This window comes from Arachis ipaensis, chromosome B02 (genome assembly GCF_000816755.2).
Source record: "Arachis ipaensis cultivar K30076 chromosome B02, Araip1.1, whole genome shotgun sequence".
Classification (NCBI taxonomy): domain Eukaryota; kingdom Viridiplantae; phylum Streptophyta; class Magnoliopsida; order Fabales; family Fabaceae; genus Arachis; species Arachis ipaensis.
The window spans coordinates 82,879,988-82,904,290 of record NC_029786.2 but is presented as its reverse complement, the minus strand read 5'-3'; the positions used below and the strand labels follow the sequence as shown (position 1 = coordinate 82,904,290).

The following is a 24,303-nucleotide window of genomic DNA, read 5'->3' as shown; positions in this document are numbered from 1 at the left end:
CACAATATATTTTTTATTTTTTCTATTATTATACTTCTTTATCTTTCTTTAAATAATTATTATTTTGTTGATAAGTTTTCACATTTTTTTAGGTTATTATACTTTCTAAAAATATAATTCTTTATTTTATTCTAAAATTAAGAGTAAGACTCGAATCTACAATTCTTAAGTGAGTATAAAAAAATTATATTATTTGAGATATAACTCATTGAGTTTTAAAATAAAATTCTTTAGAGTATGAAAAACAAAGTTTGTTATCTCTAGCGTGATATCATGTTTTTCTAAAATTGAAAAAATTTATTTAAAAAAAAAGTATATCTATAATTAAAAATTTATCAAAAACATTAAAAGATAAAAAAGATTTTTTTTAATGACACCAAGCACAATATAATTGATGCCAGTAAGACAAAGATAGGATAAAAAATCGAACAAAAAATCTTTGTTTAAAAAGGCAATAAATAAATAATAAAAAAAACAATATTTTAAAAACTGTGTTCAAACTTCAAATAAAGAATGAGAGTTCACCACGTAAAAAAATAGAAGCAAGTGAGCTTGAATAAGATCCCAAAGCATTCGTAATTTTTCTTTTTCTCTCTTCAATTTTCTTCTTTCCCTTTTCTTCTTCATTTTTAATATTTTCCCGCACAATTCTCGGCAATGTCTCTCTCCGACGGCACAGATTGAACCCTGCATGCGCAAGCCACGTTACTCTCTTTTTGTGGTTTTAATTTTTTTTTTCAACAATTTCTCAAAAGGAAAACATATTCTGTCTCAATTTTCGATTCATCGATCCAACACCGTTTCCTTTTTTGTTTCTCTCTCAGAAGCCTCAATTCCACTCCCGATTCGATCACGGTTCGCTACAATTGCGAGCAATTTGAGAATTCGGTGGTGGAAAAACAGAGGTGGAAGAAGAACAGAGGAAAAAAAAATACAGAGGCTAATCAAAGTTTGTGGTAATTTTTTAAATCTGAAGGGAAAGTATTGAATTTTGAATGATATATATTTTGATTTCTTGCATGCACTGCTAGAAATTTTTATTTTGTTCTCATTTTTATTTATTTATTTATTTATTTATTGGGTTGATCATGTTGGATTTACAATGTTGATGAAGGTGTTAGAATTTGCTGATTCGGATTGTTGCTGCTGATCAAGGATTTGCTCAACAATTTTGCAGCAAATATTCTTTAGGTTATTGTAGTTGCTCTTCACCTCCTTAAGAGTTAGTTACACGTGTGCTTGTACAATAAGGTAAAGTTGGAGTTAGTTGGAATGTTTTTAACACTTTTTGTTGGTCTATCACTTCTTGGATTTTAAGTTTTCTACATGATCTCTTCATTCTCTTGATGCAGTTTTCAGCTTCTCCAAAAGTGTGAGTTAGCATTTGGAATTGAATTTGTGATTGGATGTTATTAAACTTGTTGAGTTGAGAACTCGGATCTTAATAGGGTGGAAATTGTGCTCAAATTTTTTGAGTTGTTAAGCAATTACTTAACTCCTTGGATTATTCTTATATAGCCATCATTCTGTGAGAAGAATTAGAAGCTTCACCGGTTGAGAAACTTTTATTATGATGATGCATAAGGCGGAGAACCTGTTAGTCAACAATCATGGGAGGGATCCTGGTTTCTCAAAGCAACACTTCCAGCCAGGATTTTCTAATAAATGTCAGGATCTACGTAGTAATATCAATACTAGGGCAGGGGAAGAATTTCCTGTGCAGTTTGTTAATGATGGAGTTGCTTCTAGAAGAATTCCTGTTCCTCGTGACATATCCCAAATGCGTGAAAATAGAGCGGCACAAAGTAGGGAAAATGGCGACGTCAAGTATGAATGTCTTACTAATATTTTGGGGCTGAAGAAATTGGAATCTCAAAGGTCAGATGTAAGTGACCTTATATCTCTGAAAGAGCCAACTCATGAGATGGAGAATGGGGCTTCTGTCACTGTTGGTGAATTAATTGATGAGTGGGGTGATCATGGGACACGTGTGTCATCTGTTGTGCAGAATGGATCCATGCATTTGAATGGTCATGTTGGTTCAATTTTAGATGACTCTCGGAATGGGAGAATGAAGTTTCTGTGCAGCTTTGATGGAAAAATATTACCGAGGCCTAGTGATGGAAAACTCAGATATGTAGGGGGACAGACCCGCATGATATCCATTAAGAAGGATGTTTCGTGGGAAGAGCTTATGAAGAAGACTTTGGGTATTTGCAGCCAACCTCATACAATCAGATATCAACTTCCTGGGGAGGATCTCGATTCTCTGATATCTGTTTCGTCTGATGAGGATCTTCAACATATGATTGAGGAATACCAAGGGCTTGAAAGAAATGAAGGTTCACAAAGACTCAGAATATTTTTAATTCCCTTGGGTGAATCTGATGAGGCATGTTCATTCGTGGCAAGCACAATTCCACAGAGTGATCCTGATTACCAATATGTTGTTGCTGTGAATGGCATGCCAGGGCCTACTCTTAGAAATAGTGCTGGGCAGTGTTTGGCAAATGAAGCAAGTCAATTGAATGCACCTGGTTTACAGAAAAATTCTCTCAATGCCTTTTATCCTGTGGAAGCCAGCAGTGGTATTCATGCTTTGAATGCAGATGGAAGTTTTAATGATTCTCTGACTATGCACAGATGCAACAATCAATCTCCACAAATTTCCTCTATTCGAATCAAGGGAGGAGGTTCAAGTATGGGTTATACACAGTTGCTTGGTAATAATTCATGCCAAGGTAGTATTGAGAGCAATGCATCGTTTATTACTGCTCAGCTGCAACCTGAGAACTCCCCCATAAGCCCTGCTGATCGCAGATACCCCCAACAAGTAACTTTGAATCTCTTAAATGAAAGTCTCCCCTGTCAACGTGATGATGTTTGTCCACCAAAGAAGCACATTGGAGGTCAATTTAGCAACTGCAGTCCTCACATGGAATCTGTGACCCCTTCATATCTGGAAAATTCAAACTTTCAACAGGCTGACTCTAGTGGTACTAACAATCCCCCTTTTGGGATGCTTCATTCATTTTCTGATTCACAGTTGCATGAGAGTTTAACAAGGTCTGGTTACTGCTCACAAGAAGGATCTGGCCTCTCTTTCTCCTTGAACCATGCAAAGGCTCAGCCATCTTCCATGTTACAGTCTAGTTTCTCACAAGGAAATCTTATTGAGCTCCAGCATGATTCCAGTCTCCTTTATCCTCAACTACAAAGTAAGCTACCAAATAATATTGAGTCTTCTGAGTTGTATGGAAGGCAGGATTTGACATCATCTTCTCCATATTCAGAATCATCAGGAATGAATGGAATTCATAAAGATAGCATTTTAATTGGAAAAAGTTACCCTGTGCCTCAATCTGATGTAAACGGATCTAGCTTTATGGCGAAGCATGCTGAGGACAATTCTCTAACTTCAGAAAAAATCAATGTAATTGAAGGAAAGAATCCTTTTGATGTAACAAATGGCAACTTTTATGAAGGGAAATCACTTGCTGCTCATATGGGACACGTGACTGAATTGAATCTTCTGGATTCCTTCCCTGCTAATAAATTGAATGCCAAGATTAATATGCAAAAGGATTGGGAGCTAAGTTCTGAGGACATGAACCAAAGTACTATAGATAGTAAGAAATATGCTGTTGCTGAAGGTATGAATGGTGGACAAGGATCTGATTTTGCATTGACAAGAAACATCAAGATAAATGGTTCAGTGCCAACCTGTAGAGAAACCTCTTGCCACAAAAATTCTCTTGGTGATCTTACGTGTGAGCTGTCAACCGAACCTACTTCTTGTAAAGCTTCGCAAGTTCAACCTTCCATGAGTTGCCATGATGCCTGTTTTAATGAAATTTCAACTTTAAGCACTGCTTCTTTGTATCATGTACATCATAATGATCCCGGTCCTTGTTCAAATTCACCTACAAATGATCAGCACATTCCAAACAACACTTCTTTCCACAAAGTTCCTTCTTTTATTGATGACGACTTGATAACCAGTACTGACCAGATCTTTCCAGTTATTGGTGGGCACTTTGCTGGAAAGTCAAAACCTGGAGATGTCATGCCAGGACTATCAAAAAATTTAGGAAACTGTGATGATGTTAATCAAACAAAACCATTTGGGCTTGTAGAAGATGTGACTGGTGTCGTTCCTCGAGTCATTCATTCTACATTTGCATCCATCCCCCCAATTGTGGATGTAAACGGATGTATGCCTGTATCCTTGTCTTGTACAGAGGCAGATAGCATCATCGCAGACTCTGAACCTGAGGTAGAAAAACTAAAATCAAATTGGATTCTTGGCTAGTCTCTTTCATATTTCTGAATATTTTTTCTTCATTTATAGGATTTTAAATACGATGAAGCTGACAAAAATGATTCCCTTTCTGACGCAATGATAGCTGAAATGGAAGCGAGCATCTATGGTCTGCAGGTATTCCATCTCTGAAATGTTCCTTTTTTGGTTTTCATTTTTCACAAGTTTCAAGATCAGAATCTTTGATTTATTAACATGCTACTTAAACCTTGCTACCTTCAAATACACTTTCACATCCATCTATGTATATAAAATATTTGTTTCTGATTCTTTTCTAGAGGATTTGTTTTTAGTTGAGCAACTTGAGAAATAATTGCTGTTATTGTTTTTCTTTAAAGTCAGAGTTAAATGGTCTATGGAGGGAAAAGAAAAGTGGAATGGGCCGACGGCAGGAAAATTGTATCAAGAGCTGATTAATTGATAAAGTTTTAGGATTGTTGAGACTTGAGAGGAAGTTAAGGAGGAAGGAGAAAAGGAAGTCAGCTAAAACCTAACATTTTGAGAGTTCGTGGGGTGCATAAGAGGGTCACTGGAACTATCTTTTCACAATTTTACTGTTCTTTATTTTGCATGGTTGCTTTAGCCAGGAAACTCCAACAAATACATACTTTTCTTAAACTAGCATTCATTTTTTTCATTTCTGAACCAATTTTATGCCTTTCATGATTAGAGTTTTATTAACACTTCCATGTTGGAACACTATTTTTTGTTTTGTCAATAGAAGAATAAATTTGTTATTGAGAGACAAAAGATACAATGTTGTGAATCATCTTTCAAAAGCTTAAACTATTGTGTAGAGGCACGTGAATGACTTCATATCTGACAGACCTCCCCAATACTCAATAGCATTTTTTGGGGTTGATACGTAGACAATATATAGGCCCATCTTATTGTGTGTTGAAATTTAACATTTCATATTGAAGAAGTGCTAATACCTTGCTGTGAGCTATCTCTCCTAAAAGCATGAGTTATTCGTGTGCTTATCACTGTTGCTAAGTAGTTTACATCTTCCTAATGCTTTTCTGCTTTACATAATATGGTTTTCCTATTGGCTATAACTAACTTGTATTATTATTCAGATAATAAAGAATGCTGATCTTGAAGAACTTAAGGAGTTAGGATCTGGTACTTATGGAACTGTTTATCATGGAAAATGGCGGGGAAGTGATGTTGCTATAAAGAGGATTAAGAAGAGCTGTTTTGGAGGGAAACCTTCTGAACGAGAACGATTGGTGAGTCTATGATGGAAATTATTCTTAAATACCTGTTATGTATATGTATCATTGTATCATATGTTTTATCTCTGTTTTACTGTTGGCAACAGTCTTCATAGACTTTACAAACAAACCCCTTAAGTTGCCAAAATCTCCAAGTTGCCTGTTGATTTTCCAAAATTTTTAAATTAGTTATAAGTAGAAATTGTAAAATCTTCAAAGCAAATCACTCTTTACATTGATATGTTTCTTGGCTTGATTAGACTAAAGATTTTTGGAGAGAGGCACAAATCCTTTCAAATCTTCACCATCCCAATGTTGTTGCATTTTATGGAATAGTACCAGATGCAGCTGGGGGAACATTGGCAACTGTAACCGAATATATGGTTAATGGTTCCCTACGGCATGTCCTCATCAGGAAAGATAGGTAGTTTATTTCTTACTTGTTCCTCTCAACGCCATTTTGTTTTTATAGTTGTTTATGCATATAGGGTCTTATTTCTGCAGATTACTAGATAACCGTAAAAGGCTAATAATTGCCATGGATGCGGCTTTTGGTATGGAATATTTGCACTCCAAAAACATTGTTCACTTTGATTTGAAGTGTGACAATTTGCTTGTCAATCTAAGGGATCCAGAACGACCCATATGCAAGGTAAGAATTCTCTGAGCAAAATCTCATTCATTTCAAATAAAGTTAAGAGATAAAATGATAAAGATTGTTCGACATGTAAAATGCTATGCTTCCTTTTTATGATTCAAATGAGCTTATAAGGGCTGCGAAAGTTAAAAGCAGATATTGGAACCCAAAAGTAGAATTGGAACTTTGAATTCAAGCATACGATCTGGTTAATAATGATTAATGCAGGACAATGAGGATGCTTATAGTGATGACAAACTTTCCATAAAAACAGTTTAAATGCCAATATATAGTGATGAATCCATTTCTGTTGATGAATTCAATATCTGACAACTTTCTAAAGCTATAAAACCTTTCTCTGTTGTGTTTTATGAATTGGTGTGCCTAAGTTGACTATGTGTTTCCTTCAGCAACCTTTGTTGATCGGTTGATTTCCCAGGTTGGAGATTTTGGATTATCAAGAATTAAGCGGAACACCCTGATATCTGGTGGTGTGCGAGGAACCCTTCCTTGGATGGCACCAGAGCTGTTGAATGGCAGCAGCAACAGGGTTTCTGAAAAGGTCAGTTGTATCATCCGTTGTTATATTGCATCTCACCAAAGCAACAATTAAGTCATTTGTCACTTTTTAAGATCAACTACAAAGATCAAATGATGCTGTTGTAGTTATAATACTAGCAACTTTAAACTGAATCTTTATTATTGCCTTCTATAACATCTGTTGTTTTCAGAGACTAGAACTGAGACTCGGTATTGTGTTTAATGGTCAGAGACTGAAACTAAAATTTCAGTCTCAAAACACAATTTCAGTCCCTTTTAATATCTCCAGAAAGTAGAGACAGAGGGGACTGAAATTTTGGGGACTAAAGACTGAAATTTTAATAATATTTCTTTTCAAAAACACTTTCGTTTAACTTTTCAAACTCCAAATCTACCACTCAATCTTCATATTTATTTTAAACCAAACATGATACTTAGACATAACTCAGTCTAGTACATTTTACACCAAACACAATATACAGACTTAATTTAGCCTCAGTCTCTTAGTCTCTGTCTCTCAATCTCCCTTCCAAATGCAGCCTTAAGTCTTCAATGACTAAATCAAATTAAAAAAAAAGAAGCAGCAGAAATCCACTACTTTTTATGAATTTGATTATTTGAGCAACATTGAGTCAATGAATCTTTTGATGGCATTTAGATAGTGGATGAAATTTTCAGGTTGATGTCTTCTCATTCGGCATTTCAATGTGGGAGCTCTTGACTGGTGAGGAACCTTATGCAGATATGCATTATGGTGCCATTATTGGTAAGATTCATGCCCCTACAGTTTTTTCTTTGCCAGAGTAGTTAATGATGATCATTTTATGCAGTTTTGGAAGTTTATTTTCTTGATTCCTATGGTATGTCTTTCATACCATTGCTTTCTTGATATAGTTCTTTTGTAGAATTTCAAAGTTGAAAGGGTTGGACAAATTTATAGTATAGTAAACTTAACTTGCCAAACGTTGTGTGTGACATTCACGCCTAGGCTTATCCAGAACCAAACTTCGAATTAATTATTTTTCTCTTAAGAGAATATAACAATCATTTTTTTTAGCTGTTCTTTGAGTCTAAAATGATTGTTTCCATTCTTCCTAGATATGATTATGATGGATTTGAAAGGAATGATATTACATATTTGCCACTGGAAAAAATTGCTTTGTGAAATTGAGTCGTGACTAACTTCTTGGTCTGCTTGCATTTTGATGACATGCTTATAGGGGGGATTGTAAAGAACACTCTTAGACCGCCTATTCCAGAACATTGTGATCCTGAATGGAAGAAACTCATGGAAGATTGTTGGTCGCGTGATCCTGAAAGTCGCCCATCGTTCACCGAGATAACTAACCGGTTACGATCTATGTATAAGGCGCTTCAAGCAAAAGGGGTTGTCAGGCACGACAGATAAGGCAGGCCTATTTTCTGCACTACCAAGAGCTTCATTGGTTATTAGAAATAGGTGGCAAGTGCTTCTTGTCTTTCAGCTAGCTGTGAAATCTTAAACTAGCTTGTTCTTCTTGTAAAGTGTGAGGTTGAGATCATGGTATAGTAGATTGTATCTGTCAATTTTCTGCTTGGTTCAGGATCTAAAACTCTACCAGCAGCATAGAGTAAAGACTAGAGAAGAGTAAGGTTGCTATAGTGTAAATACAGAGGCATGTGTCTTGTAAGATATGTTTTGTTAATGTGAGCTTCCTTTCTCTCCTGCCTTTTGGTCTTTCTCCCTTTTTTTTTTTTTTTTTGGGGTGAGGATGCATATCAACTTTTAGGCTAATTTATTTTAGATATCAAAGAAGATTGTGTGTAATTCACACTAATGGATCATTAGTGTATTTTTTTATATGGATTTAATTTTTTTTTAATTTTAAGTAACAAATCGGATTCTCAGAAGAGAAATATGAAGGTTAGATTTTATATTGAGCAAATCAGAGAGTTTGATTTGTCCTTCAATTTGTGTTGAAATAATTTTTTTCTCTTATTGTAAAGCAAATCGGAGGATTTGATTTGTACATTTAATTTTTTTTTAATACTAAAATATAAATATGAAGATTTAGAGTTTAGGGTTTGATTTATATGTTTAAAAAAATTTAAGATAAAAAATTTAAATCTGATCTTTAGATTTGCATATTTAAAAAAAAATTAAAAGTCACAATTCTAAGAGTCAGATTTGTGCTCTTCACATGAGAAAAAAATATATATAAATTCTCTACGTTGTTTTTTTTTTTGGTGACTAATTCTCTACGTTGTTTGAAAATACTATTGGAAGCCCAATAACAAAAATAAAAAACGCAACTTTTATACTATTTCTTGAGAAATGTTTCTACTCTTATTTTATGAAAAATCAATTAGTTTAGCTGGATTTTCTGTTTTAATTTTTAAAGATTAAAACTATATCAATAATGTATTTAGAATTTAGTAATTATTTATATTAATGAGATTTATATAAACGTAAAAGAGAAATGCTAGGTGAATTACGGAACATAATATATATCCTTTGGTTTCATTTGATTTTAGGTTTTAAAAATTATTACAATCGACTATAAGATGTTATACATTAATTTAGTAATGATTAGGAGATTTAATTAATGGTAAATTTTTGTGTCTATGAATTCGACGTCGAATTTGTCAAACTTACCGGTAAATTTTAAATATTTAAAATTTATTTATTTTTATATTTTTAAATTACTTACATCTTGTTAAGTTATAATTTTTGAATAAGCGTTTAAAAGTTATAATTTTTTAAAAAATAAACTACCATTTCTACCCAAAAATGATGAAGACGTTGACATTTCTACTCATAAATGAAGAAAATTGAAGTAATACCCATCAATGATGGGCTCCGTATATCAAAAATGTCCAAGTGTTAGTCTGCCGTTGACTCCGTTAGTAATCTTTTTTATGTGGCATTACATGATTTTGTGGCAAACAAAGTCATCATGCGTGGCATGCTGAGCAATGTGACCATTATAAGCAACCCTAGACACAAAAATTTCTCAAAATTTTAAATGTTGTCTAAAAAATTATTCGACCCAAAAATCCTAGCTTGAAAAATTGGAGGCACACATCTAAATGTCAAGACGAAGATTGTTTACCCCAGTTTTGAATGAGAGTTGCAGTGAATCTAGGAGCTCAATTTCGAAGAGGAAGCAAGATAAGATATTTGATGGGAGATGCTTTTGTGGGTTGGATGCGACGCTGTTGCAATCTGGAACTTCAATAAATCCTGGGAGGTGGTTCATCCGTTGTCTCCAATGGAAGGTAAATTCTTGTACATTTTATTCTATTCCCAGTGAATTGGTATCTAAGCCGTTCTTAATTTTCCTTCCACATACGTTAGACTGAAGCTACTTTGTGTGGGTAGACAAAATTGAAGGACAATGAGAGAATTTTAGGAGATGTTTGTACGAAAGAAAGAAACATGAAGATGGTAACAAAATTAATGCTGGGTTTCAGATGCTCATCAAGATAGCAAAGATTGAAACTGAAGTTGTGAGATTTAGGGTGTGGTTTATCATCGTTTCTTTGCTTGTGGTGCTTAGTTTCATTTGTAATGTTTATCTCTTAATGAGGATATGAGTTGCATATTGTTCTATGTGTGAGATGGTAATGCAATGCAATGCATAATTCGATGACCTTTGTTTGTTTGATCTGTGGTTGTTGTTGTATGTGATGGTTGATTTTTTTTTGACAAAAGTACCCATACTCAGATGTAATAATTGACAAATTGACACCTATTATATATGGTAATTGTCACGTATAGTCATAACATATATAGAGTTGGGCAATATTATCCTGAATTTATAGAATAATGTGAACCAATTTCAAGTCCAACACAATAACTCTAATGTAACATAATTGAGCATTCATTCATGCACTGAAATTAACGCATTATCAACCCAAAAGAGGAAAGCATAACATATCTCTTTCAATGTGATAAGCCAAAGCAAGAGTACCAAAAGAAATGATATGATGTCTGATTCGGGTGAGTTTTGTGGAAAATAGATTAAATGTAAAAAAATGGTTAAGATGAGAGATTCAGGGTAAGTATACTTGTGAGGAAAACACTTCTATTAATGACTGATGAGTTTGAAAAACTCTATTTCTAAATTAGTGATGATCAAACATTATTAATGTGATTAATTTTAATTTTCATATGTTGATTTAAATATTTTTGCAATGCAGATTTTAGTGTTGGGCCGAAAAACATTAGTTAGCCCAATTCATATACTCAGCCTTGGAATTGAATTTATGTGGCTAAAATAATGGTTGTGTTAGTTGGGTCAGAATTGATGAATCAAGCCCAATTGATCTTATCATTAGCTTTGATATAAATAATCAAAGAAGTGGGGCTGAAATATTTTGAATGGGCCAGATTCAATTCACACTATCATTAGCCCAACTCAAAATCTTGGTTGGATACTCCAATGCTTGATCCGAAAATATTTCATCAGGAAAGCAAATGTTACTATTTGCCTTATGCCTTCTAACGGATCTAAGCTTATTACCATGTGATGGATCCCAAATTCATTCAATTATCATTTATTGCATGGGAACAATGAGAGAGAAAAAGGGACATCTGATTTGATTGCAACATCTAATGCTACACGCTACTCAAAGGGAAGAATCATTTCAATTAATTTCATTCTCTTTCCTAATTCAATGATGTTCAAATTTCTTTCTTCTCTCTCATCACTTTCCTTCTCTTCTTCGGTTCTTACACAGCAAACCATGGAGACTTTGAGCTATCAAAAAGAAGGGAAGGTAAGCTACAAGACCATCTCAATGATGGCAAGAAAACATAAAAAATATAGTGGCTGAGATTCTTATCACTTGTAGTAAGATTTAGTGAGATCTTATTAGCTCCTCCATACCAAAAATGGAGAAGGAGATTCGGCCAGTAAGAAGAAGATCTTGGAGGAGATGACTTGTCACTACTTTTGAGTTCACTTATCACTGAAGGTAGCTAGGGTGGCTACGTGAGGAAGGAAGCAAAAGTGGAGCAGAAGAAGTCATCATCATCATGAAGCATCAAGGGCCAGAAATCCATCTTGGAGAGCAAGCCAAGGATGGAGAGCTCGGATTGATGAAGAGTGATGACCAAGGAAGGACTAGAGGTAATTGCATGTTGGTTATTGCATGGATTATCTCTTCTCTCTCTCTGGCCGAACCGGTTTGTGTTACTTGGAGAAGAAGAAGTTGGCTAGGTTTTTTGGTTTAAACCTTGGAGGCTTCTCCCTATAAGTAAGGGTGAACAGTCAGGGTTTGATTCAAGGAGAAAGTGTGAGAGTGCAAGGCATAGAGTTCTCAGAGCTACCTGAGCTAACAAATTTCTCTTCTCATTCAATGTATTCTGTTTTGTATTTTCTGTTTAATTTTGTCATGTCTTGAGTCTCATGGAAAAAGGCAAACAGTGAGGTTTGTATGAAAAAGCCATAGAGCGGAAAAAGACAGAGAGAGCAAAATTAAAAGAAAAAGCCATAGATGTCCTTAGAGTTCCTTTGTTCATCTATGTTGTGTTTCATGATTCTGTGGGAATCCCCTTGTAAGTTGGGTTAGCACTTTACAGTCTATAATCAGGAAGATTATAGTGAAATTCCATCATGTTTGTGATGGAGACTGGATGTAGGCTGCATTGCACTTAGCAGTTGAACTAGGATATATCTGAGTGTAATTTTCTCTCTTCTCTACTCCATTTCTATTTCTACTACACAGGAGCAAAAACCAAAAATATCTCGTGTCAAGTGACGAGACAAAAAGAAAAGTCTCGTGGCTGGGGACGAGACAAAAGAAAAAGTCTCGTGGCTAGTCACGAGATAAAAAGACAAGAAGTTTCCAAAATTGGTTTCAAAGGTCAGCAAATATTATCAAGCAAAAAGGGGGCTAAGATTCAACCCCCCTTCTCTTAGCCACTGATAACCATCAATGACAAATAAGCAATACAAGAACTAATGATGAGAAATAGAGGTGGAGAACAAGTGTTGAGACCTCCACTAATGTCACAAAAGGATGAATGAGCATTGTTTAAAGTGGACAGGGGTTGGTTAATGGTTGTCGATTGTTCTGGTGGAACACCTGAATGCCAGTTTTTACTCGTGAAGGTGATGAATGAAATGAAGAACAATGACAGGAATTTTGGGGAGAGAAAAAAGATTGGTGTTTTAGCTTCTCAGTTTTCAGAAAAAGAAAAGGTCTAAGGTCCTTTAAAGAGGTGGCTTGAGGTCATTTTATAGTGTAAAACCACCAAGAAGAAGAAATCTATTGTCCAATGGTTGTAGTCTGATATTTGGTTTACTCCTTTTACTCCAAATATTTTTAGGTATTCCTGTCACTTCAAGTCTTTTCAACTGTTCAATGGAAGAAGTTGATTTCCACAAGTTAAACTAAAGCTCATGACATGTGACATTAGTGAAGGGACATCTAGTTTGGTTTTCTTTCAACTAGATGACACTCTTTACACTCCAAATCTAACCAATCTACTTCCACCAGTTTAGTTCCCACCAAAGAGAAATTCAACTCCTCAAGGTGTTCTTTTGGGTTCCATCCTTTTACCCAATACCTTTAAGAGAAACTTGACTCTTGTTTGACTATATTTGTAGGTCATTCTTAAAATTATTTATGTACAAAAAAGGTTTATATTTTTAGTACATAATCAATGTCTAAAGTTGAATCACACATAAATAGCAAGAAGTCTAGTCATGAAACAAATTCTTCAACAAAAAATGAACCACATAAATAACAAGAAGTCTATTGTCAATATCATAAACAACCTAAAGCTACTGCAGGTGCTTTAGGGGTTAGGTGTGGAGTTGTTACTTTCACTTGATCCTCCATTAATAATTGCACTGGTTGACCCATGTCTTGTTGGTGCTCTAAATCTTGGTTGGGGCCATTTGATTGCATTTGAACTTCTAATAGTAGGAGTTGGCATGAAAGTCATGAACCTGCTGGTAATTCCTTGAGATGCTCCTTGCATTATTTGAGGTGTGACAGTAGATTGTGGTTGAGCATTTGGTGTTGGTGGCCTCATGGGTGGTTGAGAAATTGGTTGTGCTTGGTTGACATATTGGGTGCTTGAAAGTGGTCTTTTTAGATTTCTCTTTTTTGGGATTTTTAGCAGCTGGTGGCTTAAATGACTGGTTCATCCTTGGAGGCCTGATTGGATCAGGCCTAATTAGAGCAGTAGTAGGTTGTGACATTGGAAGAGGTACCTATACAAAATGTACCAAGCATCAATTAAAGTACACAATTAAATAACAGAAATAATACACAAAAAAAGGGTATAATATTACTGGTTGAGGTGGTACTTGAGTTGCTGTTACCTCAGCCACTTCAATAGCCTCTGAAATTTCCTCTCAAAACATCTCTTGGATCCTATCTGCCTCATCATCATCTACAAAATCAGCTTCATGTTGGTCTCTGGACCTAGTTGTTGAGTTAGAGGTTGCCCTCCTTCAATAGTAGCCATGGCTTCCTTTTTCTTAGTGCAACTACTACTGTTGTGGCCACTCTGCAATAGACAATTGGATGTGAGCAGGTATGAATACAAATAATCAGTACCTTAACCAAAAGAAGCATGTTGTATACTTGTAAGCAGTACTTGCAGGTGATAGCACCGTATCTTTGTTTTGCTCTGTGAGGATCTAGTTCCAGGTCTTTGGAAGCATCATTCCTTTTGTCTCTGGTCAACTTAGGTCTCCCTGCTGGCTTTTTATACACTAGAAGTAGCACTGGAGGCAGATTCACATGCTCCCTATACTCCTGACTAGGTACAGGCTGGATCACAAATTTGTATGTGCTATGTGATGAGCGGATAATTTATACGCTTTTTGGCATTATTTTTACATAGTTTTTAGTATGATTTAGTTAGTTTTTAGTATAATTTTATTAGTTTTTAAATAAAAATCACAATTCTGGACTTTACTATGAGTTAGTGTGTTTTTCTGTGATTTCAGGTAATTTTTGGCTGAAATTGAGGGACTTGAGCAAAAATCTGATTCAGAGGTTGAAGAATGACTACAGATGCTGTTGGATTCTGACCCCCTGCACTCAAAGTGGATTTTATGGAGCTACAGAAGTCCAAATGGTGCACTCTTAATTGAGTTGGAAAGTAGACATCCAGGGCTTTCCAGCAATATATAATAGTCCATACTTTGCCCGAGTTTAGACGATGCAAACTGGCATTCAACGCCAGCTCTCTGCCCTATTCTGGAGTTAAACACCAGAAACAGGTTGCAAAGTAGAGTTAAACGCCAGAAACAGGTTACAAACTGGCGTTTAACTCCAAGGAAGACCTCTACACGTGAAAACTTCAATGCTCAGCCCAAGCACACACCAAGTGGGCCCGGAAGTGGATTTCTGCATCATTTACTTATTTCTGTAACCCTAGTAACTAGTTTAGTATAAATAGAACTTTTTACTATTGTATTTACATCTTTACTTTTATCTTTGGATCATTTTAGATCTTTAGACCTCCATGGGAGGCTGGCCACTCGGCCATGTCTACCCTATTTTCACTTATGTATTTTCAACGGTAGAGTTTCTACACACCATAGATTAAGGTGTGGAGCTCTGCTGTTCCTCATGAATTAATGCAAAGTACTATTGTTTTTCTATTCAACTCAGCCTATTTCTTCTCTAAGATATTCATTCGTACACAAGAACATGATGAATGTGATGATTATGTGACGCTCATTATCATTCTCACTTATGAACGCGTGCTTGACAAATACTTCCGTTCTACATGCAAACAAGCTTGAATGCATATCTCTTAGCCTCCTGATTCACGATCAGAGTCTTCGTGGTATAGGCTAGCATTATTGGCGGCCATTCTTGAGATTCGAAAAGTCTAAACCTTGTCTGTGGTATTCCGAGTAGGATCTGGGAAGGGATGGTTGTGACGAGCTTCAAACTCGCGAGTGCTGGGCGTAGTAACAGACGCAAAAGGATTACTGAATCCTATTCTAGTATGATCGAGAACCGACAGATGATTAGCCGTGCGGTGACAGCGCATTTTGGACCATTTTCACTGAGAGTAAGGGATGTAACCATTGACAATGGTGATGCCCAACATACAGCTTGCCATAGAAAGGAGTATGAAGAATTGGATGAAGGCAGTAGGAAAGTAAGGATTCAGAAGGAACAAAGCATCTCCATACGCTTATCTGAAATTCTCACCAATGAATTACATAAGTATCTCTATCTTTATTTTACGTTTTATTTATCTTTTAATTATTAAAACTCTATAACCATTTGAATCCGCCTGACTGATATTTACAAGGTGACCATAGCTTGCTTCAAGCCGACAATCTCCGTGGGATCGACCCTTACTCACGTAAGGTTTATTACTTGGACGACCCAGTGCACTTGCTGGTTAGTTGTGCGACGTTGTGACAAAGAACTAAGAGTATGAATGTGTGTATTAAGTTTTGAGCGCCGTTACTAAGGAATGAACGATCACGATTTTCCACACCACTATGGTATGCACCTGTACTGAGCTAATTGTGAGCATATTCTTTGGGCCTCCTATTTTGATATGCAAGGGCAGTGCATGCATGCCTGTATCGGCAATCCAGTTAGTTGCTAAAATCTACAACTGTAAGTCTTTTTACCTAAGTCCACTATAACCTTGTGTGGCAAGCATTGAACTTCATATATGTTTCCAAGATCATCTCCTAGTGGTAGTGGTCTCTATTTCTTGCTTTCTCTTTTTTTTTCTTTTCCAACCTACTCTGCTGTACAAGAATGATCAACCCACAATAATTGACTAAAACCTTCTTATTTTTGGCAATAATACTCATCAAATAACATCTAATTTCCTCCAACATGGTTATTATAGGCTTTTCCCTCATCTTCTTGATTCTAGAGTTGAATGACTCGCAGATATTGTTAGTGTAGTTATCAGATTTTGGATACTCACTAAACCTTTGATCTACTCCATTGGTGTGAGGGTATCCTATTCAAATAATCCCATGCATGGGGATTAACCCTTCCCAATCTATCCATTACGAAGTTGAAGTCTTGTGGTATTAAGGCCTTGCACATCTCCACATAGTCATCTTCATCTCCATATCCTTCCATCATTTTCTGAAGTTTTGCCAAATGTGCAAAGCACAAAACCTATGGTGTGCTCTAGATTCACTTCTAACATAGTAGATATAAGACCCTACATAATTGCATAGAAACAATTACGAAGTAAGTAATAAACAAGTATCTAATATGAAAAACATATTTGTTAACTAAATAATAAACAACTAACTCGTTAATTAGCTAATTTATAAAAGACATCACCAATGCTCACCTTCTTCATGTTCGACATGAAATTGAACCCATTTATATCGTGGTTAACTACATCTTCTCGAAGGAGTTCCAAAAATCATTTCTGGCTATCCTTGCACTCAAACTCCACAATGGCATAAGCTATTGGATATAGCTGGTTATTGGCATCATGACCAATAGCCGTCAACAATTGTCCTCCATATAACCTTTAAAAAAGGTTCCATCTAATCCTATGAATGGTTGAAAATCAGCTAAGAAACCCTTTTTACAAGCATCCAAACAAATGTAGATCCTCTTGAACAAAAACCATGTACCTTCCACATAATTATTGCTAATAGCGACAGTAGAACCAGGATTGGTCCTTAACAACTCCTTCGCATAGTCCCTCAGAATGGCATACTGTGCTATCTCAGACCCTTCAATCTTCTCTTTTTCCTTACCCATAGCTCAATAAACCTTTCGCTCATTCCTAATTACATCATATTCTTTTTTGAAGAAATCCTCAGCTTGCGTTACTGTCATATTTTTTTGATCTCGAATCTTATTCTCAAGCTCATCTACAACCCATTTCTCTTCTACCAATTTATTATTGTTCACTTTGCTATAGATATGTTCGTTCACAAACGTCTTTTGTAAATCCCGTTAAATTAGTAAATAATTAGTCAATAAATTAGTTTTTAATAAAAAAATTAGAAATGTGAATATTATATTAAATTAGGATAGAGCTCATCGAAAAGAGATTTTTGATACTAATTTCAAAGAATTCGGCCCAAGATTAAACCGAACGGACCGAACCGGTTGAACCGGGTCCGTGGGCCCAAACCAGCCCAAAACAAAATTAAATGAACCCAAACTCTTCCCCCTTCCTTCCATTTTCACGTTACAGCAAGCATGGGAAGGGGAAGAACGGAAACATTTCCAAACCCTCACGTTGATTTCAAATCCCCGTATCTCCTCTGTCCGAGCTCCGATCGCTGCACCGTTTGCGGCCACGCGACCACCGCGTCGAGCTCTACATTTCTACCAGAACAATTTCATAAGTAACTCACTTTATTGTTCTCAACCACTCCTTCCCCCAATTTTCGAAAAATTATGTTGAGGTATTGAATTTCTTTGCCCTTTGATATTTTAAGATCCAATTAGTTTGAGGAAAACGTTCACTCTTGCTTATACGAAGCTTGGGTAAGGTTGTGAATAAATAATTAGAGTTTGAAATTGTGGATATTAGAACTTGAAAAAAGCTATTTTATTAAATCTTTGGGGGGGAGTGTTTATTTTGGTGAGTTGCCTTGGACAATACATGGAAATCGACCAAGGTATGGTTTAGGTTTCTTGCATTTAATATATAATGTTCTGTGAAAATTCAAGCTAGATGACCGTAGGATAAGTTGGAATGCATGCGTATATTTATTGTTTAGTATTCTTGTTAAGAAATATGTTTGGTTTGGAGCTTGTTGATTTAATTGATGATTTAGTGAATTGTTGATTTGAGGTATGATAATTGCGGTGGTTGTTGTGATGAGTAGGAAGGGCATATTGTGTTATAAGGCTAGGATTTGTAAACTATAATTTTTGGTTAGTTTTGGTTGATGGATTTGAATAATATATGTGTATTAATGTTGATTTGAAGTAGGTTTATTGTGGTGATGGTTGTGATGATGAGGAAGGATAAATTGTAGTGAAAAAATGCAGGTTTGGTGATGAAAAGAATGGAGTTTTTGAATGAAAATGAGGTTTGGAAATTTTGCAAAATTTGGTTTTGGGCCAAACTTTGGTGAGCTATAACTTGGCTTCCGGACCCTCAATTTGTTTCCAACTTATTTTAAATAAAAATTGGGTTCGTGAAGTTTATGCCGTTCAAAGAACGGATGAAAAATGATTTAAAATGATTAAGTTATGTGCGTTGGAAGTTTGGTTAAAAATTATGTAAATCTGCAGCATTCTGCCTAATCAGGTTTTTGGAAAAATGTACGTCCACGCATACGCGTAGCCCACGCGTACGCGCGGCATGGAATTTTTAACAGTGCGTACACGAGTAGCCCTATGCATACGCATAATGGACCAGCATGCATGTCCACGCATACGCGTGGCCCACGCATACACGTGATATGAAGTATTCATCTACGCGTACGTGTGACAAGGGGATGCACGCGCGAGCTGCCTTTTTACACTTCCACGTGTACACGTGAGCCACGCGTACGCGTGACCCCTATTTCAGCAAACATAATTTTCTGAGTTTTATACCCTATTTCAAACTTCTAAACCTCTATTTTCATTCCTTTAGTCATAAATAATAGCATTAAACCTAATAATCAGATGAAGTTAGAAAGTGGGGATAACTTGGAGGTGAAGTAAAGCTGAGAAAGTGATGAATTAAATTATGAAATGTTATGAATGATTATGTATGATATTTGTCTTGAATAATCAAATGATCTGAGATACGAGATTCCCTGGGTAAAGTACCGTGGCTTGCCACCATGTGTACCAGGTCGAAAACTCGATACTCTGTTGACCCTACGACGTAAAAGGTGACCGGGCGCTTATAAATTCCCGGGAATGTTACCCCCATTGAGCAATATTAATTATTTGAGAAAAAGCTATACATAGACTCTTGGGGATGCACGTCGAGGGACAGTCCAAAGGTTTAGCAAACCGGACTTTTCGGGTTGGCTTGATAACCAACAGATGAGATTCATCAGCCGTAAGACAGGCATGCATCATGTGCATATTACTTGAATTACTTGTTTGTGCATTAACTAGGTGTGCCTAATTGCATTTGCTATGTTAAATGTATATTTGCTACCTGCAGTACTTGTAACCTTCTTGTGTTTGCCTTTATCTGTTTATTTGTCTGTGATATGTTGTCGGAGATGGAGGTACGAAGGAAAGGCGGTAAGATTATATTCAAGATTTAGTTAAGTTAGGCTTAGATACTCTTAGAAAACCACCTTTTATGGTTTCCGTTTAATACTTTAAGCTTTATAATTTGAGTGTCGGCGTTCTAAGATTGCCTCTGGCATTCCCAGGACCTTATATCTTATATGTGTCGCACCTTTACCATGCTGAAAAACTTTGGTTCTCACCCCATACTATGTAGGGGCGGCAACGGGGCAGGTAAGGGCGGATTTTTGCTCTACCCGACCCCGCCCCGCCTTACAATAGTCCGCATAAAACCCACCCTGATCCTACCCGCGGTTAGTAAATGGTTGAACCCTAACCCGCCCCCGCGGGCCCCTACCCGTCCCTATAATTATTAAAATCTAATAAATAAAATTAAATTTCAAAATTTATATAACCATCATCACATACATAACATAAATTAAAGTAAAATTTTAAATATGATACAATATTATCAATTATTTTACTAATTATTTTATATATATTATGCCATCCTTAATACTATGTTGTTATTTTTCAGATGCAGGTCGAGAGCACCTCGTTAGGCGTTTGGATTTCTAAAGCGAAGTGATTGTTGGGTTACCTTTTGATTGTACAGTCTTGTATATATATGTACTTAGTTTTTCTCTCTGCATAACTTGTTCCTTTTGATCCCCTTAGAGGCTTATAGAGAGGCAGAATTTTGTTTATGTAAATTTGGGTTTTGGATATGTATATATATGTGTGTAAATATTCTCCAGCCAGCCTAGACTTCGCCAGCTGAGTTAGGAGCTTGTTATTTTGTATCTTTGGCCCTCTATTCTTACTTTGTTATCCTATAACTGATAGCTATAGTTTTTTAGTATGCAAGTTAACTCATTTTTATGAGCGTTGCGCTTTTATTTCGCGACTTTTATTTCTTCTGTTCTTCAAGGCTCCTAGTTTATTACATTCTTTCTGCTATTATATGTACACTTTTATTTTAGAGGCCGTAATACCACATTACCTTTGTTTTACGGCTCAAGCGTAAAGCTCTGTGTGGTAGGGTGTTACATCTTTATCTGAAAACTAAGCAGAAAAGGCCTCTTAGCACAGTAATCTACGATGGACAGTTCTCATCATAGCAGATTGTCTTACACATTGTTGAATTAATCCTTGGAAAAAAGATACTTCGGCCAAAGAGAATCTTTATAGAGGATTTCGAATAGATTCAAAATTTAATAGATTAATAAAATCTATAAATCTGAATATATTACTCCTATTGAATATTCAAATTGATTTTTCCAACATTCCCCACTTGTCCGACTGTTGCTGAGCAGTTTTTGGACATCAAACGGACCTCCCCAGAAGGTAATTTTAATGTGGCCGATTTTTCCTCTTTTGCAATCAGTTTCGCTACAGCGCCTACTGCTCTAGCTAATTGTCCACCCTTTTTTGATATTGAACTTTCTCACTGCTTTCTTGAACTGATCTAGATTTTCAAACTTCATAGCTAACTCTAACCTGACCTCTTTAACTGGTGCATTTGCATTGCCATATGGGAAAGCTACAGACTGACTATCTTCATCATCACTTGGGAGGGAATTAAGCTCCTCTGACTCATAGCAGTGGTACCCTACATCTAGATCTGAAAATTCTTCACCTTCAATAGGGATGAAAATTGATGGAGGATTCTTTGTGTTAGGGTTGGGTATGAAGGTTTGGACATCAGGTAGAGGTCAAGTCTTGCAATTGACCTTCTTTTTCTCTTTTTGTGACTCCCTTCACCAATTTCTAAGTTGATATTTGGTGCTGCCTCTACAGTCTGACTGCAGTATCTTGTGATGCTTGTTCACAGCAAGGTGTGGGAATATACTGTGTGAACACTTCAGTGTTTGGGATAGATGTGGACAAACTTGGGGCTCAACATTTACATATGTCACTACCCATGGGTAGGAACAACTGACTCTACAGAAATTGGTTGCTAATTTGGGACTTGGTCAGCGGAGTTTGATATTTGTGTTGGATGACTATTTAAAATAAGTTTCTCCAATGGTTGGGAGGGGGTTGAGGGTATTTGTGGTTGCTGGATGGTCACTTCTGGAGCATGGAAGATTAACTTTGGGATTATAGGGGTCACATTTGGCATTTGGGTGGTCAATTTTAGTTGTTGTGTTCATGTGGTGTTAGGATGAACTTTTTCATTTTGGGCTCCTACTGTTGGCTAGGCCTTTATCCCAGGCCCAACTTCAACCTCAAGTACCAGATTTAACTTCATTGGAACATTCCTCTTCACAACTCTATTTATTCCTTTCTTCCTTTTTTTAGTGTTGGGGTCCTCCTACCATATGTCTTGAATCTACGCTTAACTGGACTCCTAATGACATTCACAATTTTAACTTTTGATTTAGGAGCTGTGTTTTCTTCAGCCAACTCCGGACTGTTTATAGGGTGCTTTATATACACTTCAACTCTGTGTCCATTAGCAATGACAGCTTCATACATTTTTACAACATCCATGTCAATTCTCACTAAAGTTCACCATCTAACTCCTTTTCAGGTTCAAGCCAGTGAAAAGCACTAACATCATTGTACCCTATATTCTTTAAAATATTAGTTATGAAGAACTTGTTCAAAGTATCCACGTTCATTCTCTCTATCTCTGCTTTCTCACCACTGACATGCTAACTTCCTATCGGAACCCTTTTCAAACCTTCCTCTATGGCTTATCAGTTATCACCAAGGTTATGAGGACGGTAGTTATCTGTACTACGATATACACACAATCAGCAAATCACTAATGCAACAACCTTAAACCTAGTTAAATACAACAATAGAAACTCAGAACTAATCAAACAAAAAGTCTGAAGCCCTAATCAAATCACCGAGATAAAACAAACCTTAGATGCTCTCTCACTTATGAACAATGAAAGTAGTTTACCTAAAAAAAATTACATACATGCAAATGGATCCATGAACCACGAACAGCTTCAGATGTATCTACAATAGCTGTTCCCTCTGCAGCGGAGAGACTCACTCAAGATCGTGGGCTCGGGGTCGTTTAAAGCCAACCTTCTTTACGGCGTACGAAAATGAGGAATGAAAATTGACAGAGATCAATAGAAAAGATGAATAGCTTAGCTCTGCTAGGGCTTTAAGCTCTACTCTATGAAACATGCGAATCTAAATTGCCTTTCTAATTCCTAGAGCTAAGTTGTCTAGGTAGATAACGTTTAGTTATGATATTTTTAATATAAATTAAAAAATTGCCACATATATAATCACGTAATGTGCCACATAGGAAGGATTACTAACAGAGTCAATGACAGACCAACACTTGGGCAGTTTCGACACATGGAGCCCATCATTGATGGGTATTACTTCAATTTCATTCATCTATGGGTAGAAATGTCGGCGTTTTCATCTTTCATGGGTATAAATGGTAGTTTACTCTTTTTTTAATAGAGTGGTGCTATATATCCAAGCCTTTTTGACAACCAAGTCCAACCAAATTGGTTCAAACCCAACAAAAACCAGCTTCATTATTAGCGCGTGTGAACACACTACCTTTTCATATTCTGCGCATCTTCTTTGCATTCTTCTTCTTCTTTGTGTTCTTCTTCTTCTTCTCCGTCGTGTTTCTTTTTCTTCTTTACATATTTTCTTATCATTGTCGTTTTTTTATTGATTTGCTATTACTGTATTTTTTTTCTTTTTCTCCACATCTTTTTGGTATTTTTTCAGCATTATGTATGTCTTCTTCTTTATTTTGATTTTTTTTTATTTTTATTCTTATTACGAGGATAAAACAAAAGAATTATGAGAATCTAAAACAAGATGATGATGATAACCAAGAAGGGGAGAAAAAGTTTTGAGTTATGCAGAATTTATCAGAAAATAACACCGAAATTTTTTGACCGTGACACAGAAGTTTCTTAATTTTAAACAAAAATTTCTTAACCGTAACACTGAGAGTATGAAATAAAAATTATAAGAATGTGAAAGAAAAAGGAGGAGGAAGAAGAGGAGGAGGAGTTTTGAAATATTATTTAGTAGAATGAATGTATGTTAACACTTATTGGATTGAATTACTGTCATAAACAAAAATAGCACCGAAATTTCATAATTTTAACATCAAAATTTTGTTACAAAAACTTAGAAATTTCTTCTTTAATGTTGTATTTTTTTGCTTTTTATTATTCTTTCTTTATTTTCTTTCTTTTCTTTTGCTCTTATATCTTCTTTTAGGAGTATTGCTTCTCATATTAGACTTGAATGAACATATATATTATAATCTTATTTAGTTGAATGAATATAAATTCACACTTATTGGACGAAATTCTTGCTAGAAATAAAAATAACACCAAAATATCTTCCTTAATACTATATGTTTTTAGTTTTTTTTTGTCTTTCTTTATATTTTTCTTTCTTTCTTTTATGTTGTTCTTACTTCTTCT

General features: G+C 35.8%; 1 protein-coding gene across 3 annotated transcripts; it reads left to right on the top strand.

Annotated features, from left to right (window-relative positions):
* LOC107625547 (dual specificity protein kinase splB-like) lies at positions 528-8,447 on the top strand. Of its 3 annotated transcripts, XM_016328212.2 has the most exons (11): positions 532-956; positions 1,115-1,251; positions 1,353-1,372; positions 1,519-4,276; positions 4,352-4,438; positions 5,401-5,553; positions 5,799-5,962; positions 6,043-6,190; positions 6,615-6,737; positions 7,394-7,481; positions 7,936-8,447. In XM_016328212.2, the coding sequence occupies exons 4-11, from the start codon at positions 1,571-1,573 to the stop codon at positions 8,121-8,123; spliced, it is 3,657 nt and encodes a 1,218-aa protein (XP_016183698.1). In that variant the 5' UTR covers positions 532-956; positions 1,115-1,251; positions 1,353-1,372; positions 1,519-1,570; the 3' UTR covers positions 8,124-8,447. The 3 variants fall into 3 exon arrangements, with proteins under 3 accessions (XP_020971715.1, XP_016183698.1, XP_016183695.1); XM_016328209.2 differs by having other exon boundaries at positions 1,353-4,276; XM_021116056.1 differs by lacking the exons at positions 5,799-5,962; positions 6,615-6,737; positions 7,394-7,481; positions 7,936-8,447 and having other exon boundaries at positions 528-956; positions 1,353-4,276.